The sequence below is a fragment of the Eublepharis macularius genome, chromosome 4, assembly GCF_028583425.1.
Source record: "Eublepharis macularius isolate TG4126 chromosome 4, MPM_Emac_v1.0, whole genome shotgun sequence".
Classification (NCBI taxonomy): Eukaryota; Metazoa; Chordata; class Lepidosauria; order Squamata; family Eublepharidae; genus Eublepharis; species Eublepharis macularius.
In genome coordinates this window covers 166397454-166412100 of record NC_072793.1, presented here as the reverse complement: position 1 = coordinate 166412100, position 14647 = coordinate 166397454, and the positions used below count along the sequence as shown (strand labels likewise).

Here is a 14647-nt window from a genome sequence, read left to right as displayed (position 1 = left end):
AGCTCATGCTAGAATGAAAGTTGTCAGCCTTTAAGGTGCCACCAGGCTCCTCTTTAATTTGGCAGCTGGGACTGAACATTTGTTCTGCCCGTTCCCTCCCCAAGCAGAGGGCCCAGCCCCTTTAGATGGGATCAGACCTCTTTTCTGTGTGGTGGTTCCCAATGACCGTTTGAATTGCATTCCCTCTAACCTTCTCCGCCCTATTCCCTGGTGGGAATGCAAGAAAATGCACTCCAGGATTTCTGAAGAATTGCCAAGAGTTTTGCTAGCTGCTGCTCCTGTGCTTTAAGCAGGGGATGGAAATACTCCCTCCACCCCCACCCCCAAAACCACCTGGCTAATTCCTGGAATGCAAGAAACGCTGGGAACTTCCTAGCATTTGAATGACAGCAGCGCAGGCAAAGTACAGTCGGGAGCATACCCCATTATTTCCTTCAAGGGTTAAATCGACAGAGCGGAGCTTCACAGAGAGGCCCAGACATTTGAGAAGGAAGCCGTGCACTGGCAAGGCCCTTTCCTGGACCAGGTAGAAAACTGGCTGTTTGGGGGGGGGATTATTATTTTTTAGCTCACCCTCACCTCATTCCCAGCAAACTGGCCCGCAGAGAGATCGTTTTTAAAAGGTGGTTGCAGCACTGCAGAGCCGGCGGCTGCAGGGAGAGGTGAGTGGGTGTCCGGGGGGAGAGAAGACCTGCCTGCACGGGGAAGGAAAGACACGGGTCGGGGAGGCATTTGAAGAGCAAATGGGCAAGTCCAGCAAAAGCGAAAACCCGGGGCGGGGGTGTTTCTGCAGCAGCTCCCTCCCAAATTCTCCAGGTAACAAAATGAGGGGGAGGGGGAATCCCCATCCTAAAACAAACGAATAAGAATCGAAACTCTAGAATATTCAGGATCCCCTCCACCCGCGCATGAAAATCCTGGTTTATGTTTATCAGTTGCAGGGAAAATAGCAAACGAATCTGGCAACATTTTCCTAGGCCTGTTGTGCTTGGTCAAAGAACCAGGTAAGCGAATTTGCTGTTAGAAGATTAAAAGAGCCTTCTGAGGGGTTAAAAAGACGTGTCTGGTTCATTGGGCACTAGATCCCCCCATTAGTTAATTATTTACAGTGTAAGGACTCCATAAAAGAAGCACTCTCCTCTTTCAAATGTACAGGAGAGAATCCCTTTTCTGTTTGTAATGACTCATGTGCCCCCCTTCCCCCCTTGAAGCTTACTGCTTTATTCATATAATATTTTCTGCAGACTTAAATGACTAAAACTCATGAAATTAATCTGCTCAGTATCTTTACTGGGTGACACTGCTTTTTGTTTTAAGGGTAGGCAAAAACCCCTTTCCCTGACATGTTAGTTTTCAGTGTGCAGGGAATTGGGGGAAGGGGACATCGAGGAGCATTTAAGTCCCCCATACCCTTGCAGTGTGACAGAAGCTTCCTGTCACAGTGAAAAGTAAGCCAGACAAAATTGGGGCTACACAGAGGAGAACCAGAGGATAAGAGCACCACTAGATCAGACAAATGGGCCATCGAATATAGCATTCCTGTCTCCTGTAGTGGCCCACATACAATCATACCCCATGTTCATTAGTGCCAGAGAGAATGCCGCACTGGGACTTTCTTCCTGAGGCATCACAATATCTCAATAAGCAGTATAAGAGTGGTATTAATATTGAAAAAAAACCCTTAAGTTGGGATAGTCTGAATACCTTGGACTTGGAGATCGCAAATCAGGATCCAATCTGCCCACCTGCTTCACCAAACACTTTGGTAAATGTGGATTGTTTAGTGTCAATAGTGTAATGGGCATTGTCCATAATGACGCCACCCAAACCATCCAGCTGTAGTCCTTGACAGCACTCATTTACGTTACAGAACTGCTACTGAAGTATGGTTGGAAAAGATTCCATCTTTCCTCACTTACAAGAAAGTGTATTTTGAGCATGAGGGAAAGTTATGACAAACATTTTGTTTCTAAGTTTTATATCTATGAAATGTCATTTTTACTAGAGATGCAGGATAATTTCTGGTTCAGCTAGGACATTTGTGGTACATATGGGTTATTTATTTTAAACTACATGTTTGAAACGGAGCTCTCCTCATTAAAAAAAATTCCGTTATCAGGCTTGGAGTGGCCCAATTCAGATCAGGACTGTGGTGTGAGGGGAAGGAGGTTTTAAACCTTCCCCTCTGCCTTGGAGTTATTTGCCACACTGGGGAAACATACAGTTACTAAAAGGAGAACCTGTATGTTTCCCCCCAGCACAGCACAGCACAGCACAGCACAGCACAGCACAGCACAGCACAGCACAGCACAGCACAGCACAGCACAGCACAGCACAGCACAGCACAGCACAGCACAGCACAGCACAGCACATCATTCCAGCACCCTTTTAGACTAGGTAAACTGCATGAGGGAGAGAGTTTAACTTCCTCCCCTGTGCAGATGATAACTGAATTTTTAAAAAACCTCTTGATTGCTAATGGGTTTGGTATTTAGATAAGGCATCTTCAGCTAAAGATGCGCTGACTCCCTGTCATTTCCCCTGTTCTTGATTTCATAAGAACATGTGCCTGAAAAACAGCCCTTCCCAGAGAAGCATAATTTGACCACAGTTATCCGTGCTCCAGGTTAAATTGCTGCAATGCTTCCCACATGGGACAACCTTTGAAGACTGAAAGTTTTAACTTGTACAAATCATAGCTGGGAGATATCTTGCTATCATGGGCAAAAGACAGTGTATCATGATTCATGACAAGTCTTACAAGAGCTATGTGGGCTGTCAGTATGTTTCTGAGTGCATTTCAAAGTGAGGGTGATTACCAATAAAGCTGTAAGTATGTTGGGTCTGTTTTACTAGAGTATTTGAAGGCCCAGTAAAAATGGGCTCTCATGTGGGTGGTAAAATCTGATGTTTCCCATCCACTTAGCAACTGTCCATGCTTTGCGGTGATCTTTCCCAAAACCTCATAGCGAAGCAAATTTGGGAAAGATGAGAGAGAATCAGGGAAATCTTGGGAAGTACACAAGTATATCACAATACTGTGAGGAAGAAGGGGGGGAGGGGAAACCAAGTTCCCAACAACACAACCTGGGACAAATAAGCCATGTAGAAACAGCCCTGGTTCTGAGGCCCTCCGAATAATCACCAGAGACAGGGTCTTTTCTGTTGTGGTGCTTTGATTGTGGAATTCCTTTTCCTCAGTGATTGGCCAGAGGCTCATGAAAATGTTTTCATTTTCTCAAGTTCTTTTAATTTTTTTCCTCCTTAGGTTTTTTGGGGGAGGGGGGCTGTTTTCAAAGTTGGAACAGAAAGGAATTCCATTGGTTTTATTCTGGATTTTTCAGTGGGCTTCTAACAATTTGATTCCTCAGCTTCACTATTCTTACTGTTGTTATTCCCATCAACTTCATCATCATCATCAGTAGTAGTAGTAGTAGTATTTTGTGGTTGTTTATATGCTTGATTCTTTAGAAGCTACCTTAGGAATGATGCTAAAAGTATGGGGTGGGCTATACTAATTTAAAATAAAATATTTCTTAGCCTGTGACTCACAGCCTGTGGAATAAATTGGCCTGGTGGATCCAGGACAAATCCAAGAGGACAGCTGGGTAAGGGGCTGTGGCTCAGTGACAGAGCATCTGTATAGAAGGTCACAGGTTCAGTCCACAGCATCTCCAGTTAAAAGCACCTGGCCGTAGGTGATGTGACAGATCTCCACCTGAGAAAGCCACTACCACTCAGCAATACTGACTTGGAGAGACCAATGGCCACTCAGTACAAGGCAGCTTCATGAGTTTACAGTGTAGTTTATTGTACATTTCCCCCTGATTGTTCATTTCAATCATAGTTTTATAAGCTGCTCTGGATCCCCACTGTTAAGATTGTAAAAATTCCTATATGAATAGATTCCTGAGTTAATTGTGACACCTGACATCTTTACTTTTGTGCATGTTATTTATCATTTGTACTTGTTTTTGCTCATTTTTTCCCCCTTTCCTTTGGCTTGTATAACCTGTTGTAAAACTTTTTTGAAGTAAAAACGTATGTTTAAAAAATAAAAACAAGACTGTAGTTCTTTAAATCTTGCATTTCTGGTGTTCTGTTGATTCACTTGTGTCTGTTCATTTCAGAGCACTTCTTAATTTTTTAAAATTTTTCCTAAAACAAAAGGGGAGTACAGAAAAAAAGGGGGAAGGGGACAGATAAGACAAATATAAAGCAATGTGCTGCAAGAATTATTAAAATACAGCATACAAAAATCATAACCTTTGTTTATATCAAGATAATTAAAATAATTAAGCCTTAATAGTATATATTTTCCCACATGTACTACCCATACAAAGTTCAAACCTATTTTTGCTCATTATTTTGGTAATAAAGAACTCATTATTTCGCTATTACTTCAACTTATCCTTCCCAAATTTTTAACAATGACAGTTTTTAATTGTAACAATGCTTATTACTTAATATAACTAATTGTCACAGCCTTTAAGAATATTAATATAAAGTACTATTAAAGATTCTGACCTATTTCTACTCCTTATCTTACATTTCAGAGCACTTCTTAATTTTTTAAAATTTTTCCTAAAACAAAAGGGGAGTACAGAAAAAAAGGGGGAAGGGGACAGATAAGACAAATATAAAGCAATGTGCTGCAAGAATTATTAAAATACAGCATACAAAAATCATAACCTTTGTTTATATCAAGATAATTAAAATAATTAAGCCTTAATAGTATATATTTTCCCACATATACTACCCATACAAAGTTCAAACCTATTTTTGCTCATTATTTTGGTAATAAAGAACTCATTATTTCGCTATTACTTCAACTTATCCTTCCCAAATTTTTAACAATGACAGTTTTTAATTGTAACAATGCTTATTACTTAATATAACTAATTGTCACAGCCTTTAAGAATATTAATATAAAGTACTATGAAAGATTCTGACCTATTTCTACTCCTTATCTTACATTTCAGAGCACTTTTGAGGGGAGGCCGTGGTGATCCTTTTCAGGGGAAATGGAGAACTGGGTCAGGGAACGTGGCCCTGAAATCTGTGCCCAGGTAGTCGCCCTGGCGGAGGATTTCCTGTTGAGGCAGCGCGAGACCGAGAGATGGGATCCAAAGGTGAGAGGACATCAGCCTGGTACTTGGGGGCTTCCAGAGCTAGAAAAAGGACAGTGGCAGATATTTGCGGGTCTTGGGCACAGTTTGTCTGTCGCAGCTCCCTTTCTCCCCACCTCTCACATCATGGCTCCACCACAGAGGCGATCACCCATTTCCTGACCAAAACAGTGCCTTGAAACGATAGCAAAGCATGGCTCTCTCATGCTCTGCATCTTCTGTTGCAGCCAGATGTTTTTTGTCCCAACTCACTGCCTGGTCTGCCGAGGATGAAGGCACAGGATCTCTGGCCACAGGCCAAGCTGGACCTACCCTCAGTCTTAGGGCCGGAGCTGGAGGGCGGACATCTTGTTAAAAGCGAGCTGAGCTGAAGAAGGCTGAAGAGTTGTTAATCCAGCAAAGACAAGAGCTCAATTGGAAGTGTATACATGGAGCTGATAACCCTGCTCCTTCCCATCTCCAGAGCTGAGTCTTGGCTCCTGAAAAGATCTAGAGCAGGGATCCCCGATCTTTTGAGCCTGCAAGCTCTGACATAGCATGGAATTCTGTCACAGCAGGTTTGGCGCAATCACAAAATGACTGCCACATAATGGCTGCTGCAGGAGGCAGAGCCAGCCACAAAATGGCTGTCCCAACTCACCTTCACAGTCTTGTATTGTGCTGGCAAGTGCTGCGAAAGCAACGTTTTAAAAAATCTGCACAGCCAATCAAATCTCCAATGGCCAATCAGAAGCCCTACTAGGAAAAAGCCCCCCCCCCTCGTTCCACCCACTTTCTAAAAACACACGTTGGGGACCCCAGTCAAGAGAACGGTTCTCTCTTCCTGCAGCAGACTGGAGCGCAGAAGGCACCCAATTGCCAAGCATGTGCTCCCCTGCCCCACCGACTCTTTGGCTGTGGCTTTCCACTTCCTTGGTTCCTGAGGGAGATTCTGGGTATGCCAGAGGTGGACAGGTTCAATCCACTCAGGGGTTTCCTGGTCTGCTTGTTCCACTGACTCTTGAATAAGAGTCTACTGTGTCTTCTCTGGGGTGCAGGGAGCCTCAAGAATATTGTGACCATGAGGAGCTCCTCGGCCGTTGATAAATCATCCAATGAGGTATCTTCCTCCACAGTTGAGGAGGGGCCAGGGCAAGTCCTGGCACTCCTGCTACCAGGAGATGGGCCACATGTTTGTGCTGGGCCCTCTGCCAGGCTGTGGGCCTCAGCAGGTGCCTCTAGGGTTGCCAACCTCCCAACTGGGGCCTGGAGTTTTCCCAGAATTACAATTGATCTCCAGATTACTGAGATTAGTAGGAAATGGCAACTTCAGAGTGCAGGTTGCCCCCAAACCTCCAGGAATCCCCCCCCCTTGTGCAGAGATTTGCTGTCCATTGACAGTGGCTCTGTTTTTTTTGCTTTTGCATTTGAAACCCAGAAAAGGAGGAGCTGCAGGCCATTCAAATACCTTCATCAAAATATCCCTCCCTTTAGCTATTTGTTGCTTCTCTGCAGTTGTTTAACATGAACACAATAGACAGGGCAGAGGGAAATCTTTCAAATGCTTAAGAACTAAAAGCTGGTTCCCAAGAAAGTCTTGTGTAGCTTCTGTGATCATTTTTCCTAATCGTTTTGTTTTGTTTTGTAATTACAAGTGTTAAAATTTTAAAAGGAGAGTCCAGTGTGGGGATGGGACGAGGGGCTATTTTAATGCTTTCCTGTTGTTATGTTTCCTACAAGTAATTATTCCCCCCAGCTTCTTTCACTCAGGTGGGGGTGGGGGAAATACCTGTAAAAAGCTCCTCCCTTTTCACAGTCAACCCTTTGAAATTGCAGTTGTGTTCTCTTAATGTTTTCCCCTCCCCGGCCCTGCAAGTAACTATCGCCCACATCTCATCTAGTTGCTTCCTCAAGCTGGGAGCTCAGCTGTTGTGACCAGAGACGCCAATACCTTTCCTCGTCATCTCTGCAGTTTCCTTAGGCCTTTTTAAAGCCTATTGACTTCCCTTGGCTAGGAAGGGTGTAACTCTGAGCAGAACCACAAGTGACAAAAGGCACAGATTGGACACTTGTCTGCTTCCCTCAAGTTTTGATGGGAAATGTAGGCAGCTTGGCGGAATGTTGGACAAGTGACAGTTGAAAAGTCCATTGGGCAGCAGTCAGAGAGCGAAGCTGCGAGACCAGGATGCCTACATTTCCCATCAAAACTTGAGGGAAGCTGACAAGTGTCCAACCTGTGCCTTTTGTCACTTGTGGTTCTGCTCTCTGCTTAGAGTTTCACTGTCAGTCTCCGCTAATGGGGAGTAGAGTTCTCTGGGGCTCCCTGTGGCAGGAGCTGCTCCCTCTCTGGAAAGTTGCATCTCCTTCCACTCCAAACTTAACATCTGAACACCCACTGTTATTCCCGTAACCATTCCTGTCTCCAAACCTTGCTGATTCTCTGCTTCTTTCTCACAGGTGGCAGCCACGAACCTTTCCGACACAGAGCAGGCTCCATCAGACACTGAACAGGAACAGAGCTTTAAACAGGAGGAAGATGAAGACACCATCTCACTTGGTTAGGATTCACTTAAGCTCTAAAATGAAGGGTTTTGAGCCCCTCGTGCAATCTGGGCAGTCCACTGTATGGCCTTAAGAGTCTTAGCCAGGAAGTAGAACGTAAGATCAAACTAAGGATCCGTCAGGTTCCTCATCCAGTTACCCACAGTGGTCAGCCAGAAGGCTTTCTGCTGTGGTTGCCCTGCAGCAACTGATATCCAGATGTCCACTGCCTTTGACCATGGAGGTTCCATCTGGCCATCATGACAAATAAGCCTTGATAGACCTCTTCTCCATGAACTTGTCCTCAGCAAGAAGGGCTTTGATGATAGTGTGGGCAGGAACCTCCTCCACAAGTTTGTCTAATTCCCTTCTAGAGCCATTTCAACTAGTGGCCATCCCTGTACCCAGTGGCAGCGACTGCACCTTGAAGGAGTTCCTTTTCCAGCATATAGAGTTCAATATATGTTGTGCACAGATACAGTTTTTGTCTGTCCTGAATCTACTGCATTTCATTGAGAGACACTCAAATTCTAATATTTATGGAGAGGGGAAGAAATATTTTTTCTGCACCATATACAATTTTATAAACTTCTGTCATGCCCCCTTTACTTTTTTTCTGAACAGAAAAACCACACTAATTTGTTCTGGTAGGTTAGGTGTTTGGACCTCTTTACCATTTAGATTGCCCTTCTCTGCATGTTTTCCAGCCCTACAAGATCCCTTTTTGAGATGATGATTTTGTTAAGTGCGTTACAGGGTCCCAATATGGAGTCTGTCTGGTTCAGACTCTCTAGACCCACGGTACTCGCTTCATGGCTCAAAGAGACACACATTTGCAATTACCATCAATCAAAAGAGCTGCATTTACTTCCTAGCAGTTTGGCCTGTACTTCAAGGAGGCTCACAATTTACCTGTTCCTCCAGTGTGGCTGTTTCAATGAGGAAACCACCTGCTAACCACAAAGCCCCAACAGGCTTTCCTGAAACATGGGGCAAGTTCCACACTGGGGAACAATGCCGAGAACAGTAAAGGTGACATGTCAAAAAGTCATATCTGGCTCCCGAGCTCCTTGAGTGCATATCACTGCTCTAGACGGAACTAGGCCCTATCTTGTACACATTCCTCATTGCTTAATTCCCCCGTTTTGAGTTGTTTTTTCTATTCCATCTTGATTAAAATCCGAGTTTTTGTTGTTGTTGTTGTTGTTCATCCTTGTAGGTGATGGTCAAGTGAGTGAAAATGAGGATGCTCACCTTCCATTGGAAGGCTCTGAGCCAGAGGAACCCAATGGGGCATCCTTAGGAGAAGACAATTGGACGATTTCTCGATATGGCGAGATGGGAGAGACATCAGGCAATCACCAGATATCAGGCAGACACAAGGGAAGCTACCCAGAGAACAGAGTGGGTGTTCCACCTTATGATGTGGGCAACTGGGAGCGGAAGGAACCCAGAATTCGGGCAAGAATCTACAACTATGGGGGACTGAAGATGTGCATGGACTGTGGGAAGACGTTCAAGCAGAGCTCAAGCCTGTACAGGCACCGGAGACTCCACACTGGAGAGAAACCCTATGGCTGCCCAGAGTGTGGCAAAAGTTTCAGCCGGAAGTCTCACCTCATTGCCCACGAGAGGACTCACACAGGAGAGAAACCCTACGACTGTGCAGAGTGTGGTAAAAGTTTCAGCCGGAAGTCTCACCTTACCACACATGAGAGAATTCACACAGGAGAGAAGCCTTATAAATGTGGGGAGTGTGGGAAATGTTTCAGTCAGAGTTCAGCCCTCGTAGCCCATGAGAGATCCCATACTGGTGAGAAGCCATTTATATGCCTGGATTGTGGGAAGAACTTCCATCGGCGGTCAGGCCTTTCAGCACATGAGAGGACCCACACAGGAGAGAAACCATATAGATGTACAGAGTGTGGAAAGAGTTTTAGTCAAAGCTCAGGACTTCTGGCCCATGAGAGAACCCACACAGGGGAGAAACCGTACCGGTGCACAGAGTGTGGGAAAAGCTTCTGTGAACGCACAGCCCTTGTTAGACATTTGAGAACTCACACAGGGGAGAAACCATATACGTGCACGGAGTGTGGCAAGAGCTTTAGCCAGAGCTCAGGCCTTCTGGCGCATGAGCGGACTCACACCGGAGAGAAACCATACAAATGCTCGGACTGCGGGAAAAGTTTTGGCCACCGCTCTGACCTTCTCAGACATCAGAGAATCCTGAAAAGAGGAAAGCCATACAAATGCTCTGAGTGTGGGAAATGCTTCGGCCGGGGCTCTGACCTCCTTCAACATCAGCAAATCCACACGGGAGAGAAACCATATAAATGCACTTATTGTGGAAAGTGTTTCAGTTGGCGGTCAAACCTTATTAAGCACGAGAGAATCCACACAAGGGTGAAAACGTGTAAATGAGCCGATTGAGTGCAGAAGTGATAGATGATGCTCACCTCTGCAAATGGATGAGAACTCCCACAGCAGAGCTCGCACTGCTGGAAATGAGATCACTCCTTGTAACATGGATAAAAAGAACCATTTGGGAACGATTATTTTTCCATCAACGCAGGTGCAGGTTCAGCATTGGGCCATGCACTAGTCATGACTGGAGAATATTGCTGGAGAAAGAATGTCTAAAATTCTGTGTCTGAGTTTGAACCTTCCATGTAGTAGCTACCAGAGAATCTGATGCATTTTCTGAAAATGGTCATAGAATTGTAGAGCTGGTAGTAACAGTCATCAATCACCCTGTTGCAACAGCCAGAAACACTTTTAAAATTGTATTTAAAGCCTAGCCTAGTAATGTTGATGCAATGTATTTTAATAATGATAGTGCAGTTAATTCTGCTAAATGCCCTCATTTTTGGAATTCTTCTCACTGTCCACAATCCAGCCCCATGTTTTTTAGGGTGCCATTTCCTGATTTGGAAATAAGCAAACTCTGATGGGGAGGAAAGGGAAATCTGATGTTCTAGATGCATGATAATAGAAGGAATCAATTTTACATTATGTACCCCTTCCCTGAGATACAATAGCCTTGTTCACATGTTACAGTGAATGCACGTACATACTGTGTACAATGTACATTTGACTTTTCTTTATACGTGTATTGAGTAATTCTCACATTACGTTCAATGAATGTACAGCTGAATGTGTGTTTGAAACCACATCTGTCCAGGTACTGGTTCCTGATGTCAGACTGTGGCTAGATAAGGCACTCTCTGCAAGGTTCCCTTTAGAAGCAAGAATAAGTCCAGTGTCTGGCAAAGGAAGTTTTATTGCAGAAAAGGTCCATTATAGTCCACTGTCCTGAATAGGAGACTCAGGATGGTACATGGTCATTGTTACCAATGAAGAGCAAGCATAGGATACAGAGTAACAATACCCATCTGGAACAGCCTCCCCCCACAGTTCTCAAAACAACATCTTTCAGTCCTGGGAAGCTGCTCTCCTTCAAGGCCAATGCTTGGTGGAACGGTGTTAGACACAACAATCTCCTCTGGTGGGAATGCTGCCTGGGAACTGGTGCACCTGGGGAGAAAGCACTTAAACACTAGAAGCATTAGAAAATGGAGTCAGTACAGTTTAGATATACACTGGACCTGACATTCTGCCCCCCTTAAAATAGATCCCCCCCTGGCTTATATGGATAACGAGTATGAAAAGCTTTGGTTAATCTAGGAGCATGAACATGTGCAGAGTTCACCCATTCATCGTAACCAGAATCAAAGTCCTTCCAGCGAATGAGGTAAAAAAGCTGGTTTCGCTTGAGCTTAGAGTCCAAGATTTGTTGTACCTCATAGTGTATTTGGTCGTCAATCAAAGTTGGAATGGGGGGAGCTTTGATGTGCCATTTGTTGTCGGTGGGAGCTCTCTTTAGCAGGCTGACGTGGAACGTATCATGCACATGGCGCAGGTTTTTAGGCAAAGTTACAGCAACAGTCACCTTATTTATTATTTTGCGCACAGGAAAAGGTCCCAGGAATTTTAGAGCGAGTTTGCGGCTGGTTTGAGCTAGCTTTAGGTTTTTTGTGGAAATATACACATGATCTCCAGGTTGTAATTCCCATTCGGCCACACGATGGCGATCTGCGTATTTTTTGTAATCCAGTTTGGCTTTTTCAAGGTGTTTCTTAATAAGAGTCCACTGCTGCGCCGCCTCCCCCCACCATGAAGATACATCTGGCAGTTTAGAGGAATGGAGAGGGGGTGCGTCTAACGGGAAGGGATCGAAGTGAGTCCCGTACACAATTTTGAATGGAGCCTCTCCCGTTGAAGCGTGTACACTGTTGTTATAGGAGAATTCGGCTAGGGGGAGAAGGTCCACCCAATTATCTTGTTGAAAATTAATGTAGCAACGAAGAAATTGTTCTAAAATTTGGTTAGTTTTTTCGGATTGTCCGTCGGTTTGTGGGTGGTGGCTTGAACTGATGCCTTGTTCAATATTCAACATTTTCAAAAGCTCCCGCCAGAAGTTGGCAACGAACTGTCCGCCGCGATCCGAAATCACCTTGGACGGAAAAGAATGTAATTTCACGATGTGTTTTAAAAACAGATCCGCTAGCTTTCGCGCGGAGGGTATAGCAGTACAGGGGATAAAATGGGCTTGTTTGGAGAACAGATCTACCACCACTAAAATACAATTATGTCCTTTTGAGATGGGTAGATCAGTAATAAAATCCATGGATATTACTTCCCAGGGTTTGTTTGGTGTTTCCAATGGTTGCAGGAGACCCGGAGGCTTCCCTTTTCTGGTTTTGGCGCTGAGGCAAACAGGACAGGAACTAACGTATTGGGAAATGTCTTTGCGCATGCCCGGCCACCAGAATTGCCTTTGGACGAGATGTAAAGTTTTTAGATACCCATAATGTCCAGCAGTGGGAGCATCATGACAGCGCTGCAAAATTTCCAGTCGGAGGCTGTCTGGGACATACAACTTGCCCCCGGCCAGCCAATCCCCTTGTGGGGATTGGGTCAGTTTGCTCCGTGGAGCTCTATCCCCCTCCTTCTGTATTTCAGCTTTAAGTTTCGATTTCCATTCCTGGTTGGCTGGGAGGGGCTGCTTGGCGTGGCTGAAGGTAATGCATCCCTGTGCCCAGTCTATGTAGGGGTTGTGATCACATAGCCATTTGCTGCCTAGGATTAGCGGGTACTTGGCAGTAGAGCTGATGACAAAGGACCTCTTCTCCCAATGTTGTCCCATGCCTGTGATCACCGGGATGGTTTCAGTTGTAACAGGATTCATATTGGTACCATCCATTTGTTCAAAGATTACTGGATTTTGTAAATCCCGAGTTGGTAAAACCAGTCCATTGACTAGAGCAGGGGCTATGATGTCTCTTGAGCAGCCCGAGTCGATTAGGGCTTGCACTCGAATGTGCATTTTTCTCTCTGGGTTGATCAGAGTCACGGGCATGAATAAAATGGACCCAGGTGGCCGGTTCGGTGCAGGAACGGGCTTGGGGCGGATCTGTCGTTTGGGCCCTTTTACGACAGATCCATTTCGTTTCCCGACTGGGGGCTCTCTGGATTGACTTCTGCGTTTGGGGAAGCGGGGTCGTATTCCATAACTTCTTCCGCTTCTAGTCCCCTCTCTGAGGCGGGCCTTTGTGAAGCGCCGCGGCCTCTGTTCGCTCGAGGTGCGGGAATCGGGCGTTGGAGAGTAGGAAATGGAGCAAGGGTTGGGCGCCTTAGTTGAAGCGGAGGTCTTTGCACAGGCCGGTAGGGGCATTGTGCTGCAAAGTGACCGGCTTGTCCGCATTGCAAACACAGCCCTTGTTGCCATCTAGCATCTCTCGCTCCACGGGTGGCGTACCCAGCTCCCCGTCCTCCCTTCTGCAAAGTCAAGGGTCTTCTTTGTCCCGTTTGTTGTTGCTGTTCAACCAAACGGACTTCCAAAATGCGATTCTCAACTTCGCATGCAAGTTGAATCCAACCCAACAAGGTAGGGGGATTGTCCTGCATGAGGGCTCTGTCCAAAAGTCTCGGGTTTAGTCCTTGTTTGAACAGGATGATTTTGGTGGACTCCTCACACCTAGGGCATTTGGCAGCCAATTGTCGGAATTTCGTGATATAGTCTCTCGCTGACATGCTGCCCTGCTTAATGGCCTGCAATTCTGTTCGGGCCCTGGTTTCCTCTAAGGGGTCTTCATATTGTGCTCGAATAGCATCCACCAACCCCTGGAGAGTATCGAGTTCTGGGGCCCCGATATTATATAGTCCTACGTACCAGTCTGCTGCTTTCCCTTGTAAGCGGGAGCCGAGATGTTCGATTTGGCTGGCCTCGCTGCCAAAGAGGTGCCCCCACCGGTTGAAGAATTGCACGACTTGCACTAGAAAAAAGCCCAGTTTGGAGGGATCCCCATCAAAAGTGGCTTCCAGTTTCACCCAACCCATTGGAAGGTCTTGCCTCGGAGCCGGTGCTGGGTAGAAGTCCGCCGGAAGCATCAATGGTACTTGAGGTATGGGGGGATCCGGTGGTGCTAGCGGTGCTGGTTGCGCTGGTGGCGGCATCATCGGGTGAGCCGGGGGTAGCGGCCTCGGCTGGGCAGGCGGTGGTGCTCTCGGCTGGGCTGGTGGTGGTGCTCTCAGCTGGGCTGGTGGTGGTGCTCTCGGCTGGGCTGGTGGCGGCAGTCTGGGTCGGGCAGGCGTCTGCAATCTCGGTCTGGCTGGTGGCAATGCAGGAGGTGCTGGCCGTAGCGGTTGAGGTTGGTGCGGCGGAGTAATGATTGGCCGCTGAGGGGTGGGTTGGTGGGGTCGCAGTGGTGTAGGCCCCATCGGTTGGTTCGGAGGTGGTCTTACGGGCTGCTCCAGTGGCAAACGTATCGGCTGCAGCGGCGGGGTTAGTTGTGGTCGAAGCGGAAGGGGCCGCAGCGGCGAAGGCTTAATGGGTGGTGGGCCGCGCGGGCTTGCCCCTCTTGGCGTCGTGTCTCTGGGACGCACAGGCTGGTCTTGTGGCGCCGGTAGAACTTCCCCCGAGGTTTGCTGACTAGGAA

The 14647-nt window shown here is 46.3% G+C and overlaps 1 protein-coding gene across 1 annotated transcript; it reads left to right on the top strand.

The window, feature by feature from the left end:
• Window positions 1-558: 558 nt before the first annotated feature.
• On the top strand, window positions 559-10815 carry LOC129329409 (zinc finger protein OZF-like). The gene is made up of 4 exons (XM_054978974.1): window positions 559-662; window positions 4983-5132; window positions 7566-7665; window positions 8869-10815. The coding sequence occupies exons 2-4, from the start codon at window positions 5025-5027 to the stop codon at window positions 10068-10070; spliced, it is 1410 nt and encodes a 469-aa protein (XP_054834949.1). The 5' UTR covers window positions 559-662; window positions 4983-5024; the 3' UTR covers window positions 10071-10815.
• The last annotated feature ends 3832 nt before the right edge of the window (window positions 10816-14647 follow it).